The sequence below is a fragment of the Notothenia rossii genome, assembly GCF_949606895.1.
Source record: "Notothenia rossii genome assembly, chromosome: 5".
NCBI classification, from domain to species: Eukaryota; Metazoa; Chordata; class Actinopteri; order Perciformes; family Nototheniidae; genus Notothenia; species Notothenia rossii.
The window spans coordinates 66311782-66337767 of record NC_136903.1 but is presented as its reverse complement, the minus strand read 5'-3'; the positions used below and the strand labels follow the sequence as shown (position 1 = coordinate 66337767).

Here is a 25986-nt window from a genome sequence, read left to right as displayed (position 1 = left end):
TTCAGGGAAGTGGCAAAGTCCCTGGATATATGCCATGTCACCCTGTACCAGTTCCATACAAAGAGGCTGAGGTTGGAGAGTCACGGATCACAAACACCCCCAAGAGTAGGCTACTGGACACCAAAAAAAATGTTCTCAACAGAGCAGGAGATGCTTTTGGGAGACTATCTGATGGAGGCAGCTGATTTATATTATGGTCTCAGCTCAAAGGAGGTAGGTCTACATAATTAAGGTAGAAGCACCTCTCAGAGAACAGTTTAATCCTTCACAGAGGATGATGCTGTGTGTGTTATCTGTTATCCTGTTCATTGTTCATTGTTTGTTGGAGGTACACAAGGACAGTTGTAACAGTTGAGTTTAAAAAAAGAAAATACATTTTCCAACCTGTACTCATTTCATAAAAACATCTTAAATACATTGTTTCAGTAGCTGACATATTGATAATGTATAATATAGCAAAATGGCTATCCTATTGTAAAGGTTTTTTTACTTATTGGGGAAAAGCCCAAAAAGTGTTGCAACTGTCCCTGGTCTCCCCTACAAGTAAAAGCACTCAGGTCTTATACTTGAGTAAAAGTAGAAGCACACAGATCTTGTACTTGAGTAAAAGTAGAAGTAGTCAGGTCTTGTACTTGAGTAAAAGTAGAAGCACTCAGGTCTTGTACTTGAGTAAAAGTAGAAGCACACATATCTTGTACTTGAGTAAAAGTAGAAGCACTCAGGTCTTGTACTTGAGTAAAAGTAGAAGCACACAGATCTTGTACTTGAGTAAAAGTAGAAGTAGTCAGGTCTTGTACTTGAGTAAAAGTAGAAGCACTCAGGTCTTGTACTTGAGTAAAAGTAGAAGCACACAGATCTTGTACTTGAGTAAAAGTAGAAGTAGTCAGGTTTTGTACTTGAGTAAAAGTAGAAGTACTCAGATCTTGTACTTGAGTAAAAGTAGAAGCACACAGATCTTGTACTTGAGTAAAAGTAGAAGTACTCAGATCTTGTACTTGAGTAAAAGTAGAAGTACTCAGGTCTTGTACTTGAGTAAAAGTAGAAGTACTCAGATCTTGTAATTGAGTAAAAGTAATAGTACCAGAGTGTAGGAATACTCTGTTACAGTAAAAGTCCTGCACTCAAAATGTTCCTCAAGTAAAAGTAGAAAAGTATTATCATCAAAATATAGTTAAAGTAGCGACAGTAAAAGTAGTCATTGTGCAGATTAGTCCATTTCAGAATAATATATATGATATTTTTTATAATGATTGATCATGAAAGTGTTCTCAAAGCTGGTAAAGGTGCAGCTAGTTTGAATGACTTTGTATACTGCAGGGTAGCTTGTGGATTTACTCCAGGTGGAACTAAAGTCTGATTTAACACTTGATTATATTTCACATCATTCATCCACATCTGTGAAGTAACTAAAGGTATTAAATACATGTAGGGGAGTAGAAGTACACCATGTACCTCTGAACTGTAGTGGAGTAGAAGAAAAAAGTAGCAAAACATTGAAATACTTAAATAAAGTACAAGTATCTCAAAATTGTGCCCAAGTATAGTACTTGTTGAGTTTATGAACTTAGTTACTTTACACCATGTGGCTATACAGATAGAAAGACTAAGCCTTGCACAGAGGCATGAAAATACATTTTCAAAATGCTCAACATTGCTGCCAAAATTATAAACTGATTGCTACACAAATAAAATAAATGCTTTTATATATTTCTATTAGATGGGGTGGGGGAGCCGGGGGCTCGGATCCTTGTCACCTTTTTCATACCTGATGAGTTTGCATCCCTGTAACATAACTGTCCATTTTCAAACACTCATTTGAATGCTGAAATGATTGTGTTACAATAACTTGCATAGCACAGTGAAGAACAGATCATAGGCAACACAATAAAACAGTGCAGTCTCTTTCTAACATGCAAGACTTTACATGAATGAACACATGTATGGCTGAACCCCTATAGTCAACATTTCAATGTGTCTTTGGGCCTGAGACTTAACCCCAAATGATATCCATCGCCATGTATCAAGTGTATGTAAGTTGCTTTGGATAAAAGCGTAAGCATGTAATGTAATGTAATGTAACGCCCTGTACTAGTACAAAGTCATGCACTAGTGTGTCCTAACGCATAAGAAACAAGCAAAAACATTGCCCAATAGAACTACTACTATTACAGTGTGTCTGACTTCATCAAGTAAATAATAGCATGATAGTTTAATATCTCTACAAAGCACAGCGTGTGACATTCTTCCAATGGCACAATTCATGTTTTCTCGAGCTTGTTTTTTTTATATTTGTGTTTCACAAAGGTGGGAGATAGATTAACTTAAAATGTATTCAATCTGTAGTTACATTTAGTTTTATTTAATTGAATTGATTTAAAACATGTTAAGACTTCTGCTCGTCTAGCTTCTCTCCAGCAGCTGAAGTTCTTCTTCACTCTGTAAAGAAAAACATTGGTGGTATAACTTTGTTTTATTATCGTACTGTACTCTCAAATCTATCATCAGTCTCTTTATGAAAAACGGTTACATTCTCAAACTTGAATTAAGTGTAAATACCTCTGACATTCAGCATCATTGAGCACTCGGCTGTCCCCAGTTTGTTCTCAATGACCACTTTGTATTCCCCGTTGTCTTTGGGCCCCACCCGTAGTATGAGCAGGGAGCAGACGCCACAAACATTTGTGATGTAGTAGTTGGTGTTTGTGTTCAGGCTCATATCGTTGCGGTACCATGTCACACGTGGAGCTGGATCCCCCTTAACTGCACAGCTCATGTAGCACTCATAACCCTGTGGAGTTGTACGCCTCTTTAGTGGAACAATGAACGATGGAGGGGACTGGAAATCCAAAGATTTTCTCTCTGGCATGTCTACTTTGAACTTTCCTGAAACACAAGAAATGTATCAAGTTGACACTTTTAGATTATTATAATCCTATATCTTGTTCTCCCTTAACCATCAAATTGAACATTTCTTCTAATGTTTACATTATAACTTTGCTGTAATCTATATCCCCTATGTGTCTATGCTTTTTAATCGTCCTGCCATTGGTTCTCTTTATCTGCATCAAGTAGAAGTGACTAGAAGTAGAAATAAACAGTATCGGTCTGTGTTGCTTCGATTTTGAGCATCTTTTTTTCCGCTATTTTCTTAGTCCTCTAAACCTATTACAAAATGCGCTGGATTTTGCAGGAACCTATATCTTAAGAATACAAACCAAAATTCAGCATTGTGTACACAGGATAATGAGAATGAATTCCAATGTTTTTGTGATTGAGTCAGAGGCACACACCTTTTTCCTTTATGGTTCCAAACACAGGGGATTCAGAAGGTGGTGAAGGACCAATGTCATTTTTAGCAAACACCCTGAAGTGATACTCCCGTCCAGACAAAATATTGACTACTGTGCATTTATTGTTGAAGAGGTTGTCTGCGACTGTCCTCCAACTGCGTTTGAAGGAGTCCTTCTTAGCTACCATGTAGTGTAGTCTGTCATCTCTCTTCTCATCTGGAGAGGGAGTCCAGGACAGGGTCACTGTTCCTGGGATATTCTGATCCAGCTCCACAGGACCTGGGGGCTTGGGATCATCTAAAACCAAATTTAGAGGCACACAAATACAGAGGTCAAAGTTACAAAAGTGTATATTTATATTCACAAGCAGTACATACAAACAATCTGCATCCAGTTCAGTTTCTCATTGCTGTTAGTCTGTTTGCATTTTACACTTGGATTTGATTATTCCAACTGGGGTTTATTGGGTCAACTGTATATTGTGTTAAATGTTTGAAGGGAACATAGAAGGAAGACATGACAAAGCATGCATTCAGTGTCTGTATTGTCACTGTTTTTGTATTATCCTGAACTGTAGTTTGTGGAGTGCGCACATAAGTTTACCTGTAACTCTGATTTCAACATTGAAGCTTGCTTGGCCGACAATGTTTTTGACAGTTATGGTGTAGATGCCACTGTCGGGCCGATCAGATGTGGGGATCCATAGCTGAGAGCCTTTATCAGAGTTGGTAATAGTTACATGTTTGGGCACTGGAATACCATCTTTTTGCCAAGTAATTTCTGGCAGGGGACAGGCCTGTAAAGATAAAGAAAGATATTACATTTGTTGATTTGTTGATTGTACAGTCATCCCATTGGGAAGAAAACTTCCAGCACAATACCTCAAAGTTGATGTTCAGACGGACTGTGTTTCCAGACCTTACCACCACAAAGGTCTTCATGTTGCGATCGTTAAACTTTGGCTTTACTGTGAGGTTGAAATAAAGATATTTAGTTTAGATTATTTTTGTAAACAATTCAACAAACTAGTCCTTTTTCTATACATAATTTTCTCATTCTGTCTAAAGACAAAAAAGACCGTGTTTTATACTTGATATATTTTAAGAAAACACAGCTTTGTTTAAAATATAATATTTCTGAACCTTAAAGGTGGGGTAGGCAATTTTGGAGAAACCAGCTCGAGTGCGCTAGAATTTGAAAATACACTTCCTTATAGAGCCCCTCCTCCATATTCCCTACATGACCAATGAGGGCACGAGATAAGTTTGTGCACAGATGGAAGGCTGACAGGCAGGTAGGCCATCCAGTTATTTTAGCCGGGCCGGCTAAAATGATTGTCCATGCTTTTTACTAGGGGTGCACCGAATGGGAAATTCTTGGCCGAAACCGATACCGAAAATAGGAAACAGTTGACCGAATGCCGAAAGGCCGAAAATGATTAATAGAAATATATATATATAATGTATACATTTTTTACCAATGTTGTTCAGCTACCTTAACTTAAATAATAATCACTATTATGGGTCCATAAAACATTTATTCAGCACTTTTGAATGCATACAGTACATTAATTCCAAGTCAAATGCATTTTCTTTTCTCTGTAGGATAACTACAACAAAGTGCATTCAGAACAAAGCCAAGGTGCTTTAAAACTGCATAAACATCTAGGCCAGTAGGCCTACAACAAAATAGTGTAAATAAAGACTGTAACAGCCAGGCCTTCAACAACAACAAATGCACCTATAAGTTTGGTAACCTAACCAGTAGCGTGGCGTGGGGAAAAATGTAGGGGAAGCCAATTTTTTTGGAGGGGGGGGGGGGGGTGGTCAATAACGTAACCAGATGAGTGATTTCAGCGCCGGGTAACATTTTACACACATTTGTATCATACAGATGCAGGACTTTTACACGCCTGTTATCTGACCGACAGGTCCGCACGCACTCTCCAGCTGAAACTCTCTCGTCTTATTAATTTAAGCATTTCTTATTAATGTATGCAGTCAAAATCCTCAAGTTTCTGCTTCAAGGAAGCACTCTGTGCAATGGTCTCTTTGTCCCATCCCTGCTCTGTCATTATCCTGTCAAAAGCGATACAGAGCGACCCGCGTCCTTCATGGATGGCCTGTACTGCGCGGCTTTTAAAGTTCCACCTCACAGCAGAACCCCCTGGTACACGCACAGCTCGATCAACTTCAGACAGTAGTGCTGATCTCTTACATGAACGTGAGAAAAAATTGTGGAAGGCATCGAGATTGGCAAAAAACAGTTTGGCTGCTTGAATGTTGTTTGTGCCTTAGCATAACAGTGGATGAATAGCGCATTGGGGCAGTGTGCTTTCACTAAAGCCTGAACGCCACCGTGCTGTCCGCTCATGCAGACATGAGCTCCGTCATAAGTCTGACAAATCAATTTGTTTGTTGGACTGTAGTTCCCGATGGCTCTCATGACAACTGATGTTACAGCTTTTGCGTCTCTTTCTAAGCCGACATCAAAAAAGCAGAGGAAACGTTCACACACACTGCCTTTTTCATTCTGTATCTGATTATGATAGTGAGTTGGCACTTATTGGAGATGTCTGATGTGTCATCCACTTGTACAGCAATGAAAGGACAAATCTTTATTTCTTTATCAGTCTCATCCTGGATACAACGAGCTATGCTCTCAATGATGTCATTTTGTATGGAGTTTCATCTGCTTTAATTTTTAGTTGCTGCTGTAGCGGAAGTTTAGTGAAGTTATGCTTAATTAAGTATGCCAAATCTCCTCCCTCCATCATGCTTCATTTGCTTGATCATTTCTAACGGCGGTGATGACAGTTACAGTACTACGTAGTAAAACTGATGTCGATGCGATTTGATTGGATTGTGAGGAAAGGGATTTTGCCTCACAATCCAATCAAATCACCAGCCTCCATGGGAAGCCGGAGGCGGCCTGCTTCCCTTGGCATGGCCCTGACCAATCACAGATTGGCAGGGGCATGACGTGGGCCTCATCTGATTGGTCAATTCCTCCATTTGTTTTCACCAAGGGAAGCCAGATTTGGCTGGCCTCCTCTCGCAACACTGAATGCAATCTACTGTTTCACCATAACATCTAGAGGGGCGCTGTTTCACTCTTTGTAAAATACTCAATGAGAATGGGAGAGAGACGGAGAGACGGTCCGGCAGGAACACACAGCAAAGGAGAATTACCGAAACAAAACAAAGTGTTTTTATTTATTTATTTAAATTATAACTACAATCAGAAAAAACAGGGGAAGCCTGGCTTACCTTGGCCTCCGGGAGAAAACGCCACTGAACCTAACGTGTTGTTGTGATGATGTAATCAAAACGCGACAAGCACGGCGCGCGACCATGCTCGCGGCTGGCTCACAGCCAACATGTCTGCCACTTGGAGATATTTCAAAATATCAGAGAGAGAGGCGCGGATTACGATTTGTAAAACGTGTTCAGCTGACATTTCTCGGGGGGGTGTAACTGCAAAGACTTTCACCACTTCGGGATTACTCCACCACTTGAAATCAAAACACCCGGACAAATATGCGGAGTATGATCAACGTAACCCTGTTCTCTGACATTCGGTGATATTTTTTCGGTGCTTAAACCCTTTCGGCCGAAAGCCGAAAGCGCCTTTTTAACCATTTTCGGCAGATAATTTTCGGTTGCCGAATATTCGGTGCATCCCTACTTTTTACAGTACTACGGCTTCCAAAGATGACATTTTTTAATGGATTTTTTGTCAAAGCACTTAAGATATTCATTGCTATCGGGATAATAAGAGCATTCCATGGAATATAACAAAAAGTGTATCTCAAGCCGGTTTCTCAAACTTACCTACCCAACCTTTAAGGCATGGATATTAATTTCTTTAGGACATTGTACAGATTTGGGATTAAAGCATATTTAAAAGTTGAGCATTGTCTGTATCCAGCTAGGTCCCTTTCAAATATTTTGTTTACTGTAATCCATTGTATGCATGCTTCAGTTAAGTATCCATTATGGGCATGAAATGCCTTTGGTATTAAACAACATGTTGCTTTGCCTGTAATACAGTGTTTTGATGTAGCATCATGCCTTAAAATGATCACTGTTGTTGGTACAAAGATTCAATTGAATTAAGGTATTTTGTTCATACTGGTCTCCCCAAAATTGTGTTGAAACTGTCTTGTCGCAACAATTATACCCTTGAACTCTGGGTTTCAAAGAACTGTCAATAAAACACATTCCTCGTCTTTTGCATTCTTGCAGTAATAAAGCAGTGGCAATATCACTTTTGATATAGCCTTCTGTATTCCAAAATAATATAGAGAACGATAGAAACTGTTGATAATTCACATTTTCTTACCAGGAGGAGGCATGGCAATGATGTAATTGTCAAAGCCCTGAGGTTCTCCATCACCTCCATAATTGGTGGCAATAACTCTCACCCAGTATGTGGCCATTGCCTTCAGGCCAAGCACAGTGTAGGAAGTTATAGTAATTGGGGTAGCATTACACCGAGTCCATTCAAGGATTTCAATTGGTCTGATCTCCACATAGTAGCCTTCGGCCTCATCCTCTACTCCTTTTATTTCTTTGGGTTTTATCCAAGCCAAAGAAAATGTGGTGTAATTGGAGGATGTTAACTTCAGGTCTGTCACTTTGCCTGGTGGTTCTGCAATTACAGTAATGAGACGTTATTGGCTGAGCATTACAATGCTTTTATAATAACTTAAAAGGCGACATAGAGCATAATGTTGAGCAGAATGTCAGTTCACCATTAAGCATGACTGGAATAATTTTCAGTGGAGAGAACTGTGTTAGAAAACAAGAGTTCAGTGTTACTGGCTTACTCTTTGGATCTCTTGCAATTACTGTGCCAGATGGAAGACTTGGGTCTCCAGCACCAGATAGGTTGATAGCAGACACCCTAAATACATATGCCGCCCCTTCAAATACATCTTTCACTGCATATTTTGTATCTGTGGAAAAAAGAAGAAATCGTTATCTTGTTGATAGGGAATGTTCATTTACTTTTGGCGAATCATATCAGGCATTACATTTACACTGGATTCTTCCTGCAGCTAGCCATAAGTTGTATACCTGGAATCGGCCCTCCTTGGTTTACAAGGCTCCAGTAATTGGTGCCTTTCTTGTTTTTTTCCAAATTGTATCCCACTATTTTGGTTCCTCCAGTGTCACATGGAGGACACCATGTCAGATTAATGCAGTCTTTAATGGCACTGACTACTTTAGGTGCTGCTGGGGGTCCAGGGTAACCTGTGAGGGGAACATGACATTTTGGTCATCCTTTTTCTGTAATTTTAATTCTGTGATTAATGGTCCTACAAAATACAAAAAATAAATCACATTTTTTTCTTGTTTCATTCTTAACTTTACCTGCTTCCCGAGAAGTTGGGAGTTTTTCATTATTCAGCTGCAGCCATTACAAAGCCTAAATTATGTTACTTACGTAATACACCAGCTGGTATGTCCTCAGTCTGCAGGTATTCACTGATGCCTTCTGCATTCTTGGCTCTGATCCTGTAACAGTATCTCCTTCCGGGTGTCACATCTGAATCTCTGTAATTTGGGTTGCTTCCAGGAATCTCACCGAGATTTGTCCATTTATTGCGTCCTACTTGTTGCCGCTCTAAAATATAGTTTGTGACCGGGCATCCACCATCGTCTTTTGGCGGTTTCCATTTGAACTCAACAGATGTAACAGCGCTTTCCATAATGTCCACAGGTCCTTGTGGTGGTGTGGGTTTGTCTGTTGATAAAAATAAAATAAATCATACTAACCTTTATCTCCTTACCTACAGTACAATGTGGAACACATGGCATTAAGTCTCTTATTGGCAACTTACCCAGCACAATAAGTTTGGATATTGCCTCAATTATACCGTATTCATTTTTGATTTTGATTTTGACCTCTCCACAGTCTTTCCTTTGACACTTAAGAAGGCGTAGTTTGCTCTCAGTATCTGATGTTTCAATTTTCACATTGAGAGCGGGGAACAGCTCGTCACCATCCTTGTACCACTGTATGGTCATTGGCGCCCCACCTGAGAATGGCAGTTTCCATTCTGCATTTTCACCTGCCCTTATAATGACTGGCTCTGAGAATTTTCTTAGTGCATCGGCATCGATTTTTGGTGGATCTTCAATTTTAGAGAGAAAAGTCTTGTCAAAACCGCAAACCTTTTTAAACCATTGGGTAATTTATAAATTGATACCATGTTAATACTTTTCATGCTGACCTTGAATATTGAGTGTTGCCTCAGATTTACGGCCTTCAGCTTCAAAGCGGTACACAGCTCCATCATCTTTATTACAGCAATCAATTATCAACCTATGACAGGCTCCATCTTTGATAATTGTAACCCCATCCTCCTCGGTTAGCTTGTCACATAAGATTTCATATTTATCAGAACACATTTGGACTAATAAGGGTATGCAATGCACTATAACACTTGTGTGTATGATGGATCTATACGGTTATGCAAGCTAGGAAATGGTCGATATGTATGGCAAATAGCAGTGGTCAATGTAGTTCTCTAAAATCGAAGTTGACTTACCAGCTTCCCATTTTTATACCAACGTCCCACAGCGGTCTCACTGCTTAGTTTGCAAGAAAGCTCTGCCCGGTCACCAACATTAGCAAGCGTATCTGACAGCCCACTGACAAACTGAACGCCAGTATCTGCAACAGTAAAAAAAAAAGACATTTAGAACATGATCTTAATTACTGTGTGCATTGTATTTATCCCTATGTAATTCTATGCGTTGTATTCGTCCATATGTAACTGTATGCATTGTATTCCTGTAACCTCTTGGGCATGGAAAGCAAAGACCAGAACATGCTGGTTTTATTTTTTTACAGAATGTCTCACTCTAGTGGTCAACATGCAGCAATACAGAATATTTTTCGTGAGGCAGATCATAACCGAGGGTCCATTACCTATATCATTTATTTGAGTTATTAGTTTGTCCGATGAGCCATAAAATGTCTAGCTGTAGTGAGTTATATAATATTGGAATACCAAAAGCTATTTACTCCTAAAGTACTTTTATTATAATTCATAATTTCAACTCCACATCCTTGACTACTGATTTCTGACTAATTTCTATCCCTGAATTCAGTTTTATTAAAGATTCCGAATTCTGACATTAAACACTCCATATTGAACATTTTGAAGATGTTTAATTTAATGTATAGGTCTTAATGATAAACATCACATTTGTCATTATACCTTTTTCCTGTTCTTTCTTCCCTGGAGTAGAACGCTTCCTGCTGTGCAGTCACTATAGTACTATTTTTAGTGAAACTTTCAGTGCTATACCTAGGATTAATTCTGAGACCCTTGATAAATACGGACTCCAAATAGCCTTGACAATTAATATATAAGGATTTTACCTATAACAGTGTCAGGAACCAAAGGGCCGCTTCGTACTCGCTTCTTGTTCTTATCATCTGCATCATCCCCTTTATTTCCGTCATCTCCACCTGTCTGAAGGTCCTTATCTGTGCCGTCTCCATCACCCTTCCCACCAGTCCCATCTCCACTGCCATCTCCAGTGCCATCTGCCTCCAACTGTTCAGTGTGTTTTGGTAGCTTGGCCTGCTGATCCAACGCCAGTTTAGTCAGGTCTTCTTCATTCCCAGTTTGGGTGCCCTTTTGGCCTTTACCATTTGGATCAACTGAATTTCAGAAAACGCATTGTATGGAGAAATAATCATGACCTTTTCTTACATTTTTAAAACGAGCGCTTCAGAAAGTGCTCATCCAGGTATCAATCTATCAAGACTAGAAATTGTATATATTATTGTGTTTATCAAATGATTTCCCACCTTCTACTGTAAGAGAGGCACTGCTAGAAGCTATTCCAGCAATTGCATAATATGCTCCAGTATCTGCCAATTTACAGTCTTTAACTTTCAATGTGTGGATTAGCTTGTCCTCTGAGACAGTGATCTCATATTTGTCCCCATGTTCAAGTGTCAAGTCCTTATTTGACCAGGTAATCCTGTTGAGGGGTGTTGACAAGACACACTGAAAGACGGCTTCTTCACTTTCAAACGTCTTCACATCCTTGATCTTGGCTATGAAACCCACTGGAGGCACTAAGAGAGGAAAAAAGTGTGGATTAACTGGCCGTATTCTCATTTCTGAATGTTCATTCAATTGTTTTGCAAACTCCTAGTACAATCATGCTTTTGAGTACAGTTACAGTAATAAGACCCCACCTTTAAAGTCAGTTGCTAAGACATTTGCATCTTCAACATCAAGCTGGTAAAATCCAGCATCTTCTGGTTGAGGATTTTTGATGCTGAAAACATAATTTGTCCCCGTTTGCTTAAGGCTATGCTTTGAATTGTCATCATCACCATATGGAATCAGTGTCCCATCCTGTAAGGAGAAAACAGGTTCAATTTCTCTTTTTGTATTGCTTTTTTTTGTTTTTGGCAATCATTTTATTCAAATTGTTGATCTTCAAATACTGATAACTCACCTTATATAAGTTAATTGAACTGTTGGGATCCTGAAGTTTCATGTCGAGGCTAAATTCAGCTGTCCCATTGGGTTTTACTTCTATTTGTTTCACATTGTCCAGTTGCTCTACAACCTACAAAAGAAAAACGAAATGTTCTGTATTTTTATGTTTGAAAATGATGCTCTGACATAATAAATGACATTTTAAATTGAAGCGACCTTGAACGGAGCATGGATGCTTACTTTATAAGATGCATAGGACGTATTTGCCTCAGGCATATTAATACATTCAGAACATGGAAAAAACTACTTCAAATATTTTTCATGAGCCAAAAGTAGCCTAACACCCACCTAAAATGTTTAATTTAGTATTGAAACTTGTTTAAGACTCCACAAAAAATACATAATCCAGAATACATTTACATATTTTATAACCTGCCAACAGCTCAGTACCTTAGCCTGCTCATCTGCCCTTTCCTTTTTCAGCTGGTTGAGTCTCTTCAGCAACCAGCGAAAGTCAAACACACCAAATTCTGCACAGATCTTTTCATAGTCCTTCTTTGGTGCAGAGATAAGCAGTTCAAGGAGCTTTGGATCAATTTCTCCATCTTTTTTTGGTGGGAGTTTTTTTTTTCTGGTGACAACAACACTGAAAAGAGAAGAAGAGAGGGACATATATTTGGAGATATTTGAAAAGCAATAACAAATCATTGAACTTGAACTTACGTTTTCTTAAGCATCTTTCTGAAATCTAATGGTGCATCTCCATTTGCTGAAAGAAAATGAAAAATAAGACGCAGGTTTTTGTGATGGCAAATAATTCAACATATATAATTCTCATAATATTTATTCAAACAATAAACTGTCCTTTATGAATCTATGTAAACCCTAGAACAAACAGTTTTTCTTACTTTGTACTTCTTTAAATCTACAGCATCTCGCTCTACACTTCTTTTAATCAAGGCATAGGTGTTAGTATATTAGCATGTCCACCAACATTTCTATTGAAGCTAGAATTCAGTAAACGACACAATTATGTAATCTCTGTAATTCAAAAAATATGAATGCCTAATCACGCATACAAAGCATAGTTTCATACCCGCCGGAGCTTTCTTCTTAACACCAACTGAAATAAAAACATGAAAACAAAAACAAGAAATCATAGGTAAATATTAGCTTCACAATATATTACCTTCATTTCATTGATTTACATTGAACATGGCATGGTAATAATCTGTCTTTTACCTTCAATAACATTGAGATTTGCAGTGCAGACAGCCTGTCCATACTCATTGGTGGCGAGGCATTTGTACGCGCCAGCTTGATCCGGTTTGATATTGATGATCTGATAAAGCAATATCTTCATAGTTGGATTACATCTTTAATGCTGAATATTTGGTAATGTCTCACATTGTGATGAATAATAAGCTTTTGTAATTGAGTACTTCGAAGTTCTCTGAGAACAAATCAAAGTTAGTAAACTTGAGTTGGCAATTACATTAAATTACAAATGTTTTACAAAATCACTAAGTTTGGAATAACAGGAAAGGGGTTTTGTGTTTTACTAGACGTGTAGTGATTTATGTAAATGCTGTTTTCTCACCTCCAGAATGTGCTCGTGAGATCTTTGATCATATCTGGTCGTGTACTTTTCTGGCTCATTGAGCTCGCCGTTATTCCGCGCCCATGTTACAGTGGGTGCCGGCTCACCACTAACAATGGCTTTGAACATTCCTTTTTTACCTGAAAAATCCAAACAACAGTGATAGATTTGTAGAGATGGTGTTTGATGAAGATACAATGTTGTGGTTGTCTGTTATTTACCCTCTGGAGCAGTCACAGCCATTGGCTTGCGGGTAAAATCAGGTGTGGTCTTTCCTGCAGGTAATATCTCCAGATACTGATCGATCATCACCCCGGGAACTCTGGACCTTTTCTTTATAGCCACTGTTAGGATCAGAAAGTGTGAGGTTTTTGAACAAAACATAGCAACAAAAAAAGTAAAGCAAATGTTTTTAAATACTTGGAAAATCACGTCATGACTTGAAACCTTTATTCAGAGTCTACCGTTAAAACATGCCGGGGAAAACCATGTAACTGAATATGGTTATAAATATGTGTTAAGCATTATGACTCTTTCTTCATTTATATTATTTGTGTTAAAATAACAGTTATATTATCTGTACAGTCACAAACAGTCATGGTCACATCAGAAGACATTATTTGTGCTTTTACTTATTGCTGCAGTTAATTTACAATTTCACAAGGGGTCAGTATTTCCTTTCACTTTGTCAACTATTTCAGTTGCATCATGACAAGGTCTGAAATGTCTACTTTGATCATTAAGAATTGTCCTTAATCAAGCAACACTCCATTTTATTATAAAAGCAGTTGTCTGGATAAAGCAGTATGGATGGAGCATTTAAGGTGATGTATTTGATGATATAACAACAGTCTGTGCTTACAGATTACAGTAGGTTGTTTACATAATGTCTGGGTATCCTTTTTAAAGTTCTGGTTAGTGTGTGGAGTGAGGAGTTAGTTTAGCGTTGTGTGACAGATAGCAGTATCAGTATACAAATATTATTATAAAACAATATGACAACACATTGATAATATAGCCAAATTATCATTGTCACAATTATGTAAACTAATAATATAATAATCATCATGACGTAAATTACCACCAGACTAACGTGTATTAATTATTTAAAAAAGTATTTGAAGTGCACTGTCATCCTTGGAAACCATTACATTTCCTCCTGTGTCAGTGGAAACAGTATTACAGATATGGGTGACACATTTTGTAATCCTCATTCCTTTTTAATATTCAACCATAGGATGACTCAGCACAGACAAGTGAGTTCATCAAACAGCTTTTAAAATCAGAAACTCTGACCTGCCATCTGTTACTGCTTTTCCTTAAGCAGCATCACAACTAGCAATGACTCAGAGCTTCTTCGTTCGCAATGAGGCCTTAGAGCATGACTTTACTGCTGCATAACACAGAAAGGACAAACAGCTAATTACTGTGTGCAGAATCTAATGTTTCCCACAGCTGTTGTTAACTGTAAAATCTTGAGCCATATGGCACTATTGTAGTCTACGGATTTAGACTTTTTGGAAATATCTCTTATACTACATACCACAGCAAAACGTTCAGATATACCGGTAGTTATATATAGATCTATAGATCTATATATATATATATATATATATATATATATATATATATATATATCTATAAGAAATGACAATCTGGTTTTCAAAAGGAGTCAGTGGCCAGTGAGCCATTTTTAGAGAAAAGTTATTTAGACAACTTATGATTATAAAATGACTCTTCAAGCTATATATTCACTTTAGAATTAATATGTTAATATTCTGCTATGAAAACTGCTGTAGTTGCACCAATTCACATGGAAACATATGTAAGAGGCAAGTGAACATGTTATGGAAAGACAAAATGAAAAAAATAAAAAATCACAACTTTTCAGTTCCCAAACAAACATACTGTATGAAATAAGTTATTTTGTCAATATAGGAATGCAACAACAAAGTGTTTTTAAAGTGAAACCATATCCTGCTCTCTCTTGAGTAAATCATCGGCACGAACACACAGAAAGCCAAGGATTTACTTATTATTTTAATACTTCCAAGTGAGTTATGTTTTGGTTACCCATCCTTCATCCCATTTAAACAGCAGCCCTTCTCCAAATAGAGGGCATATATTGCATATTCATCATACTGTATGCGTCATCTCCCAGGGGATTGGCTTACACTCTTACAGTATATCATCTGAATGCAGGCAGGATTCCTGCTCTTCTGGCATTGGTCCACACCTAATCCAAGTCTGGTAGGGAAGCAGTCAGGCGTTGCATACCAATCACTGCTGAGGAAATGTTAGATTTGGGCACCAGCAGTTCTCAGGACACCTTCAGTATAAATGTGTCGGCATTCTAGAGCTGATGTACCTGTGGCTGTTCATAAAGCACATTCAGCCACCAACACTAGGCCTCTACAACACGTGTGAATGGTTTCAGACAGTCTGGGATCGTTTTTCTTGGAGGTAAAAAGGAAATTGGTAAACTTGTTTTCCTTCATTCCATTATAGAGTTATTTTCTTATTCAGAAGTACTGAAGAAGTACTATGCCTGATGTCAAATGAAGTTCAAATGCATGTTTATTACTTTTCTTATCTTTTGGTTAGGTTTATGCCAATGTGTGTAAAGTATAGGCCATTTAAACAAAATGGTAGTCTATAACAACCACTCCATATTTCCTTCTACAATAAACAAAACACACAACACATTTTGCAAACTTACCCTGGGCATTTGGGCCCTGGTTAGTTTTCAAACTCATTGCAGCGACGTCTGATGTTTCTCAACTCACAGATTTGATCACTTTGTAGTGGAAACACACCAGCCTGGAACACACCAGAATCACAATTGTATGTAGCTATACCAGTTTTTTCATTGTTTACAGTTTTTACAAAGTTGACATTTAATCGTAATAGAGAACGGTTGTTCCATGTTGATCTGATCCAGTGGAACTCTGCAATACACTCTGATGAAGACAAATAATTATTTACATTTGAGTTTTATTCCAAATGTTAATAAACTTGAATTAGAGTTACATTTTGAATTTTCTTAAATGTTGTTCTCCTTAAGAGACAACTTTGGTGAAATTGGTAAAGAAAAGTCTTTCTTAGTCTACATGGATGTCTCTTCTTTTAAAATTCTTATTACTTTAAACTTTTGTAAACACTAAGTAAGATCGGAAGCTGATAATGATACTTAGATAATGAGTTAAGACAAACATATTCACATTTTATAAAATGGAATTATATGCATTTTAGCTTAGAAAATTACTTGGAGAATGAATCCATTATGATAACATTTGTCTAATTGATCATTCAACTATTGTTTCAGCTAAAATGTAGTAATATCAAACTCATGTAAGATGAGCTCCCCACACAGTCACAAGTATACTCCCATGTCCCTTACAGTCCCATGACTCAACTTTGGTGCTGTGGTCACAAGAACCTGGCGGACCCAAACATGGGGGCATGGGGGCAACCCAGTAAAGGTTGAGACACCATGCCTTTGGAGTTCTCCTCATGTGTCATCTACAGTATGTTACCATATGACATCAGCCTGTCAAAGTGGGGATGCCTGACTCCAACGTGATTCGTGCAGACACTCTGAAACATTCTGGGACACAGTAAATCGGGAATGTGAAATCCCACCTAGTGGTTGACCGACTGCATATGGAGACTCGTGGCTGTGCCAACAATTTAACTGCTCAGGACCCAAACTTAGACACGAGCAGAACGTCTTCGAAATCAAACTGCTAAGCCAACGCACATATCTGTAAATCTCTTTTATGCCACCAATTAAACATTATGATTTGCCCAGTCGGGTGTCTGGTTGTTTACTACCAGCAAAAGACTGAAAATGTAACCTCAAACTTCTTGTCCTGAATGTTTATGTTGTTGTTATTTGAGTTGGTAGATGAAAAGCACTAATTGTGAACTGTGACATTTAAAAACAAAACCTCCGCATAGTTAATAAGAGATACAGTATATTTTTTTAACGGGGCTTTAGAAAGATTCTAGAGATTACTTAGACCTACTTTGACTGTCGCTAATGAGACTGTTATGTCAAGTATCAGTGGATAGCAATGACCAAACAACTGTTTATGGTCATTTAAATTTAAAAGTAAAATTATTTTTTATTTATCATAGTGCTGAATGGAATTTTATTTGGCTGTACATCAAAAATAATGACCATAAGGTTTTTTTCATTGCCCTTTAATTTAAAGGACCACAAGAGGAACATTAAAATTGTGAAAAAGGATACGTGACCTTGAACACCTATAAGCCAGAGTAAAAATAATCAAGGTTTTAATGTGTAATACATCCTGTCGTGAAAACTGATCATAGTCTCCTGCTCAATCCCTTGTTAGTCATGGGCAGCTAGCTTTAAAGGTCACATTCATTGGTGAAATATGTCACAACAGATCCTAAACATCAGTATAACAGGATGTTTTCAAGAGGTCCATACATTATTTTACTGCTTTTACAGGGCATACCAATTCTGCCATTTCCACTGCAATCATTCTTAAACGACACAAAGTAAGCACAATTTTAGGGTTTACTTTACATCACATTTCCTGCTACTGAGCCTGTAGCACTACATACAGTATAGTATATTTAGCTGATTCTGGATGTTGTGGCCCAGGTAAGAAGTGAGGCTGTGCTATCATACAATCCACTTACAATTTTTAAGAGTAAAATAAAAAAGAATTATGCAGGGCTTTAAATATATATATCAAAAACTCTATAAAAGGCCGATAAACCCCATCTAATGGTGTACATAATTGATGGTATTCATAAACCCACTTTAATAACTTATTATTCTATTTGTCTTGAAGTAACCTAGTGTAATAAATAAAAAATATTTAGAATTTAAAAATGTATTTGATATGGTTTGTACTGTTTGTCATATTGTCCTCTCAACAAGTGATGCATTCCTGTTGTCCCATATTGTACCTTTTGTAGACTAAAGCTGTCCTGTATTAGGGTTTCAAACACACCGTGTGACCTTTTGGTCAGTAGATCATTTTAATTAAATACACTATTTTGACAGTAATTAAAAAAATCAATCGGACTGACTTTCAGTTCTTTGTTTCTATCGTCAACTATCCTTTTCAAAGCCTGTACAATATTTTAAAGGTGACACCCCAATTTGATCGGTGATAAAAGTTTGAAGTGCAGTGCTAAAAACCCATATTACAGCAGTATTAAAGGTAGAGGTTCCTCTTACCCATTTCTATGAAAGCGATCACTTTGCAGTTCTGGAAACACATTATTTTAGGGTTTGCTTTTAAAGATATCAATCCTGTACCTGTGACACTACACAAGTTATTGTAAAGAAGATTCATTTAATGGTAATTATTCACACAGAAGGGAGTTAAAAAAATAAATCGTACTCACTTTCAGTTCTTCGTTGTCTATCTTCCTCTATCCTTCTTCCGCTAGAACAGTTCTCACTGTCCAATATTTTAAAAGTGACACCCCTTTTTGTTCGGTGATAAAAGTTTGGGGCGCATAAAAACCCATACATGGGTGAAATGCAGTTGCGAAAAACCCATATTACAGCAGTACTAAAGGGTGGAGTTTCCTCTTACCCATCCCTATAAAAGCGATCACTTTCAGTTGGCACTGGAAATACATTATGACTGTTCATTCAATCTGGTATTGGACATATCCAGTCAACAGTTTTCGGCAATACTGTTGACAATATAAAAACAACAGGTGCATTATATACCAATATCGAGATTCAAATTGTAACAAAGATTAATTTTAGATGGATGTATTTGTTGATAGTTGAGGCATATGATTTATTGATGCACAATAGCGTTGCAAGGGTCAAAGCATCTTCCTTTGGATGCCCTACAAGGTCTCTAGTAATTGGATCACTTTACTATTGACTTTATTGGCCAATAAACTTTAACATGAGACATTTTACTTGGTAAAATAATCTATGGTTGATATGAATGAATTGGCTTTCCAATTAGATTCCAAAGGTATCAACGAGAATCCTCACAGCATGCCTGTGGTTCGGTGAGTCAAACTGGTCCTGTGGTAGCATTATAAAAAGATGTTGCTCATAGTGTGCACCGTGCGCCATGCACTGAGCAGGTTTTTGTGTTCACATTGTCAGAGGTTAAACAAGCATGACTTATGCAGAGAGTTTGAATCGTCACCCGACCTCATAAAAGAGACTTAACTGCAAGAAAAGCCTTAAGGCACGAGTGGAAAATAAACACAGATATCACCTCTGACCTGGCAGAGGAAAGAGGTAAGTACAAGTACATTCAAAAAACGCTAAATATTTCAGGAAAAACCAATTGGAATTATTTAAAATGTTTGCTCTTAGGGGTAAGTATAATTCCTTGAAAAATAAAACAGGCATCATGGCTATATGTGGATCAAAATGTAAGCAGCAATGTTTTTTAAATATCACATTAATTTCTGTTAGCCTTTTCAGAATGGCCTTGTATAATATAGTATGTATTGTGAATGTATCTGTTCAGTTTTTATTTTGAAAATATAAGTACGAGCAGGTTAACATGGTTTTCTTCCTCAAACGCTTCCTTCAATGGTTTGTTATTTACAGTCTTGAGCTGTTGGACTGTTCAACTGTAGATTTAACAAGGACTAATTTAAGGTTTGCAGCTAAGGAACTCGTCCTAGACAATTTACTGGGGAGCTTAGGTATATATAAATATACTGTATATGGAAATGCACTCGGTTCATGGGGGTTTAATGTGTTTCAGTGATGTGCTTGACGTCACTGACTGAGATATTTGAGCCTTGTGTTACTGAAAACACATGCTGGAAACCTCTGATGCTTTAACGATGGCCAAGTTTTTTTCTGTCAGCAAAATCTGTCTAGAATGTAAGAAAAGTTATAGATAAAGGAATATTTCAATCTTTATTTCAGACTCAAGGTCCATATCACATATAAAAAGACAATACACACATCAATAAATAAGATAAAAAGCTAAACACAAAACAGATAAAAACAAACAGATAAAAAACCTAAAATCAGACCAATCACAGCCAGCCACACATGCTCACTGTTAGTATAGGCTATTGCGCCAATGTCTCCAAATCATGGAAGAGAACCCAGTAGAACTCTTCACAGGGTTCGTTAAAATCGAGATTACATGATTGTCCGAGTCTTCTAGGCGACACATGAATTTGTACATTAACTTTCTTAAAAGGGCTTGACAAGTAGGTACCCCCAAGTTAACAAACAGCTGGCTGGCACTGTGCCATCTTGGTACCCTCAGCAGCAACCGTAAAGCCTCATTGTATGCAACTTTTAGTTTGTGTATGCTTCTAGCCTTGTAGTTACTCCACAGGTGAGCCGTGTACAATGGTGTACAGAAAGCTTTAAAAAGTGATACCTTGACATCTACAGAGCACTTGTGAAATGTCCGCATTAATATGTTTGCCTGGGCATACAGTTTGCAGCGTTGTCTATGGATGTCTTTGTCATCTATGAGATCATCAGAAATATAATGACCAATCATCTTACTGCACACAAGAAGAATAATCTAGTGACAATAGAAGACCAAAAAAACGTTACACAAAGTTTTCTTTTTGTTGATTTATTTCAGTTGCTACAAGAGAAAAAATGTTGACGGATGTCTTTGTCATCAAAGTTTGTCACTTCAATCATGCTAAATAATAATAATTTCTGATGACAAGATAACAATTGTAAATCAGTTATATTTCAAAATAAATAAAATAAGTTAAACCATTACAATTCTGGTTATATTGTTTTGTAATAAGTTATAGTGAAACTAGCACTTGAAAGCTAGTGCTAGTGAAACACACGTTTAATGTATTCTATGTAGTCAAACAAAGCATTCCACACCCTTATCCAGAATATCTCAAAAAGACGAACAGCTGCATTGTCTTGATGCCATTTCATTCTGTAAAGAAAAAGCAGACAACAATAGTCATTATAAGAATAAACAAAACTGGGTTTTCTGAAACAATTGAAACTCTTGAGTTAAACCTTACCTCTCACAATAAGTTTCGTAGAACACTCTGCCTGTCCAAGTGAGTTGAGTGCAACAACTCTGTAATCTCCGCTGTCTATTGATCTTACTCTGAGAATGTAAATGGAGCACACACCACATGAGTTGGTGATGTAGTAGTTTTTATCTGAGTTGATGCAGACGTCGTTCAGGTACCAGGCTACAGTGGGTCGAGGGCATCCTCTGACGGCACATGTCATGTAAAGTTGGTAGCCTTTAGGTGGTGTGTGGACTTTCAGAGGAACCAAGATAGATGGAGGCCTCTCAAAGCTGATCTCTGACGAAACAACTCCATATGAAGATATTGGAACTTGATGAGAAACATGAAAAGAGGAAGATTGTTTCAGACTTTTGCTTGCATAACCCAAGTTTGAAATAAATAAACATGTAGGGTTTTTGCAATCTTCTTTCAGTGCTCCATTATTGTGATTATACTTTGGAAGTAAAAATAAGACTGTCTACAGCGATACTAGCAACTTTAGTAGGTTTTATTTAGTCTTATCTCAACAATATGCAATGAAAAAGATTCATGGCAATCCATCCGATGTTCTGTAGATGTTTTGATCGATTGGCTGACTGACATGTCCTTGTTGGTGTAAAAGCTCTATACATCTATAACCACCACAATATATTGAATCTCTTTTAAACTGTTTGGCATATTATTTGTGCACCAGAGCTGTTAGGAAGCTTATACAGTACTTAAACCACACTTTAGGCTATATGGGAACATAAACTGTTGGAAGGGCTTGATTGTTCTGAAGTCTAGTTAGTTTTTGGTCGTTTTCGTAGTTAATGTACTAGAATATTCTTCTAGCATTGAAGTTAGCTAATGTGTAATGGAGTCATGATCAAGCCAATAGTAAACAAACAAAAATCAATAATTAAGTTGGAAAATATATTTATATTCTTATCTAGTGCAGAGAATGCAACATTTGTTAAGTAAAATACAACTTTTTACGATAACATTTACATTTTTCAAACCTTGTCAAACATCCTAAACTGGAACAGCTAGTAATACCCACCTCTGTTGCTGTTTGCACCCCATGTGGGAGACTCGGATGGATCTGAGAGTCCCACGTCATTCTTGGCGTAGACCCGGAAATGGTACTCTCTCCCAGGATAGATTTTGCTGGCTGTGTATGTGTTAGTGAAGAGGCGATCTGCTATATTCCGCCACACTCTGGTGTTAGAGTCGTGTTGAGACACCATGTAGTACAGGCGGTCGTCCAGCTCCTGGTCTGGAGATGGAGCCCATGAAATCATCACTTTGTCCTGGACTGTTTGCTCCAGCTCCACTGGCCCTGGAGACTTGGGTTCATCTAATAACAAAACATATAACAATCTGATTATTGACTAAGAGAAGCCAAGATCAATTGCTCTAGGCTTATAATCTTACTCAAGAGGCATTTCCTTTCCCCTTGGGTTTTTGTATAACATTTGCAAAAACAGCTGTTTTTAAATTAATCATATCCTATTACTGCATGCTACACAGTAAGAATTATGTTTCTCATTCTATTTAGAAGTTGTTCACAGTTAATTAGGGTTTGGCATTGGTTTACTAATACATCAGTGTGTCATTGAGGTTTAATTGGCTAAACATTACTCAATGAATATTGTCGGGTGTCAATATTAATGAGGTTTTCCTCTGACCAGGGGAACGAAATGCAGGCAAATGAGACATGAATTCCTCATTAGAAGACATGAGACTTACATGCAGTTAATATCAGCTCAAAATAATTCCTATGAGTAGTTTCAGTACAAAAATTGATCTGCGCTTAAAAGTGTATCATTATTTGTCCTTACCTGTGACTCTAACCTCAATGTCAAATGAAGCTTCACCAACTGAGTTTTTGGCATGGATAGTGTAGATGGCTGAATCTGAGCGCTTTGATGAGGGAATAACAAGCTGAGACATTCCCTCTGTATTGATGACACTAATCCACGGGGATATTGGCTCATCATTCCTCAACCAAGTGATCTGAGGTGGAGGTTCAGCCTGGAAATATCAATATTGGATACATTTGATAAAGTGTGAGACCTTCAATATGCAGTCACATCACACTATAGTAAACTCATCACTCAAGAATATGACATTCCTGCAATTGGTTAATGGGTTATTAAATGAGTGAAAAAATATAGATTTAGGATTCACACCATGGAAGAAAGAAGCTGTATACATACCAGCTTTTAGGCTTGTCCTTACCTCAAAGCAAATGTTCACACGTACAGAGTTTCCTGCTCTGACAACAATGAAGTCCTCTGGGTCTTTAAAACAAGGTCTCCCTGGAAGAAAACACATTAAACATGACATGCTGATGGAAACAAACAAATTGTTCTGGATAGTTAAATAATTAATAGACACAACAGAGACAGTTAACAACTTACTGTTGGGATTCTTTGCACACACCATTTCAGAGGGGGGACTTGGATCTCCCGCTCCTGACTCATTGATCGCTGCGACCCTGAACTCATACTCTGCTCCCTCAGTAACATCTTTCACTGCATAGTTCACACCTGAAAACACAATTATAGCCGTGCAGGACACAATGACATTAAGCACATTTTTATTCAATCAAAAACATAATCGTATTTTTGTCTGACCAACCTTCAATAGGTTCATTAACTGCATTCAGGGCAATCCACTTATTTGTATCCTTCTTTCGTTTCTCCAATTGGTAACCGATGATTGGTACTCCTCTGTCGTCCTCAGGAGGGGTCCATGTCAACGTGATGCAGGTCTTGGTGGCACTCACCAGTGTGGGGGCACCGGGTGGACCTGAGAGAACTAAGGAATAACAAGAAGTCTAATTAATCAAGTAAGTTCATTATTAATAATTAAGAATTAATTAAAGACATTGAATACATTAATGACATCCACATCACTAAAGGGCATTTACTTAGTACATAGGGCAACGTTTACATCAATGCTACAATGTGGGCTTTCTACAGTGACAATGTAGTGCAACTATACAGAGGCATTTTCATGTATTACACCCTGAGGGAGATTAACATGGTATTCGCTGAGGAATGCTAAATGAGACTGGTTTTTTTCTTTTCTCACTCAATATTCCAGCCATAATGCTATCAGCCGTCTCCAGGGAGTCGCTGACGCCCTGTGGGTTTTCTGCGTAGATGCGGTAGTTGTATATCTTCCCATGAGCCACATTCCTATCTCTGAAGGAGGTCTTGTCAGCTAAGACATCGCCAAGTTTCATCCAGTGACTTTGTCTTTCCTGCTGACGCTCTATAACATAGTTGGTGACAGGGGAGCAGCCATCGTCTTTGGGAGGGTTCCATTGAATCTCAATCATGGTTGACGTGCTTTCAACAACTTCCACTGGACCCTCCGGTGGACCTGGTTTATCTGTGACAAAAAGATGGGGCAACATTTAAAATGTAATTATATAAAGTATAGTAATATGATGCTTATCTGAGGTAGCTATTTTCATCGATATCTTCAACGATGACACGTTTTTTATTTGACGCATGTCTGTCATTTGGAAAAAAGCACATGATGAAAGGCTTGCTCCTCGGTGCATTGATCGCTTGCAGGATCGGTAAATTACATTACATTTAGCTGACGCTTTTATCCAAAGCGACTTACAATGACAAATTACAGGGACATTCTCCCTGGAGTAACTAAGGGCTAAGTGCCTTACTCCAGGGCACACTAGTGGTGGTGTTCCTGGAGGGATTTGAACTCACAACCTTCCGATCTTCAGCCCACCTCACTATCCATTAGACCACCACTATCCCTATCTCTATAGATACAATGTTTAGCGAGTCCTGCTGACTTCTGATCGATTTGTGTGAGAATTTTTCCGACTTTCAACCTTTAGCTGAAGGGTCCCTGGTAATTCATAATCTCCATTGTGAAAGATGAGCTCAATTGGTTTAGCTTTTGGAATAAAATCTAAACGGCCAAGAGAAGTTGTATATCTGAGTAAAAGGCACCAAAAAATATGTTTGTCAAATTATTCACATTTCCTATTTAGGTAAAATGGCTGGTTTATTTTTTAGTGTAAACACAAGAATAAATGTAATGTACTTTATGTAGGTTTGAGAATAAAAGTCGAACCCGCTTCTGACTGCATTTTTGCAGTCTAAATGCTTACCCTGATGATTAGTACGTTCACATTTGATGTGTTATGTGTTGGCTGTGAGTGTAGGGGCAAACGATTACAGCAAATGTGATATATTTATCCGTCAGTATTTCTCACTTTTCTTGTTGGATCCCTTTTTTTTCTTACCAAGCACAATAAGCCTAGATGTGGCCTCCACAGCCCCAAATGGGTTTTTGAGCTGGATCTTTATTTCCCCCGCGTCTGTCCGCAGGCAGTCTCTGAGAAGCAGCCGGCTGTGATTGGGCTCCCTCACGATCTTTACTCCTCCTCCGTCATTGAGCTCAGCGCCATCCTTGAACCAACTAACCACCAAACCCTCCTGAGGAGTCAAGGGCATCTTGAAGGCAGCGTTCTGCCCCACTCTTACGATCACAGGTTTGGAGAATTTGTGAAGGTCATCTGGGTCAAATTCAGGTACGACTATGAAGCACAAAGAGTAATTCAGTTTACGCCACAGAAAATATTGTGGCAGTTACTATAT

General features: G+C 38.0%; 2 protein-coding genes and 1 long non-coding RNA gene across 3 annotated transcripts in view; 1 reads left to right on the top strand and 2 right to left on the bottom strand.

Annotated features, from left to right (window-relative positions):
* Positions 1–90: 90 nt before the first annotated feature.
* Positions 91–25849, top strand: LOC307040287. Its single transcript, XR_013808478.1, has 3 exons — positions 91–213; positions 24092–24197; positions 25717–25849. It is a non-coding gene; the product is annotated as an uncharacterized lncRNA (long non-coding RNA).
* LOC307040279 (immunoglobulin-like and fibronectin type III domain-containing protein 1) lies at positions 2263–16189 on the bottom strand. Its single transcript, XM_079682963.1, has 23 exons — positions 16089–16189; positions 13591–13713; positions 13370–13509; positions 13012–13111; positions 12866–12892; positions 12493–12538; positions 12220–12415; positions 11786–11899; positions 11520–11682; positions 11124–11396; positions 10689–10973; positions 9850–9974; positions 9532–9673; positions 9139–9432; positions 8742–9041; positions 8372–8548; positions 8122–8250; positions 7635–7943; positions 4172–4257; positions 3894–4086; positions 3291–3587; positions 2557–2883; positions 2263–2436 (listed from the first exon to the last, which is right to left on the bottom strand). Exons 1-23 carry the CDS (start codon positions 16123–16125, stop codon positions 2432–2434), a joined length of 3888 nt encoding a protein of 1295 aa, XP_079539089.1. The 5' UTR covers positions 16126–16189; the 3' UTR covers positions 2263–2431.
* The window catches only part of igfn1.4 (immunoglobulin like and fibronectin type III domain containing 1, tandem duplicate 4), an 18286-nt gene continuing 13285 nt past the window's right edge, over positions 20986–25986 (bottom strand). The window contains exons 15-23 of the mRNA XM_079682974.1: positions 25632–25925; positions 24443–24745; positions 23987–24166; positions 23767–23895; positions 23585–23664; positions 23185–23377; positions 22404–22700; positions 21365–21691; positions 20986–21273 (exon numbers count right to left, since the gene is read on the bottom strand). Of these exons, the coding sequence (XP_079539100.1) occupies positions 21269–21273; positions 21365–21691; positions 22404–22700; positions 23185–23377; positions 23585–23664; positions 23767–23895; positions 23987–24166; positions 24443–24745; positions 25632–25925 (1808 nt within the window). The 3' untranslated portion in view covers positions 20986–21268. The remainder of the gene's footprint in view (positions 21274–21364; positions 21692–22403; positions 22701–23184; positions 23378–23584; positions 23665–23766; positions 23896–23986; positions 24167–24442; positions 24746–25631; positions 25926–25986) is intronic.

What these genes read in the sequence shown, in the direction of transcription:
- LOC307040279 (XM_079682963.1), bottom strand. Translation starts at nt 16,125, where the DNA reads ATGAGTTTGAAAACTAACCAGGGCCCAAATGCCCAGG. An exon ending in AGAAAGATGCTTAAGAAAAC is followed by an intron (nt 12,416 to 12,492) that starts GTAAGTTCAAGT and finishes TTCTCTTTTCAG; the next exon opens with TGTTGTTGTCACCAGAAAAA. An exon ending in AATTGCAAGAGATCCAAAGA is followed by an intron (nt 7,944 to 8,121) that starts GTAAGCCAGTAA and finishes CTGTAATTGCAG; the next exon opens with AACCACCAGGCAAAGTGACA.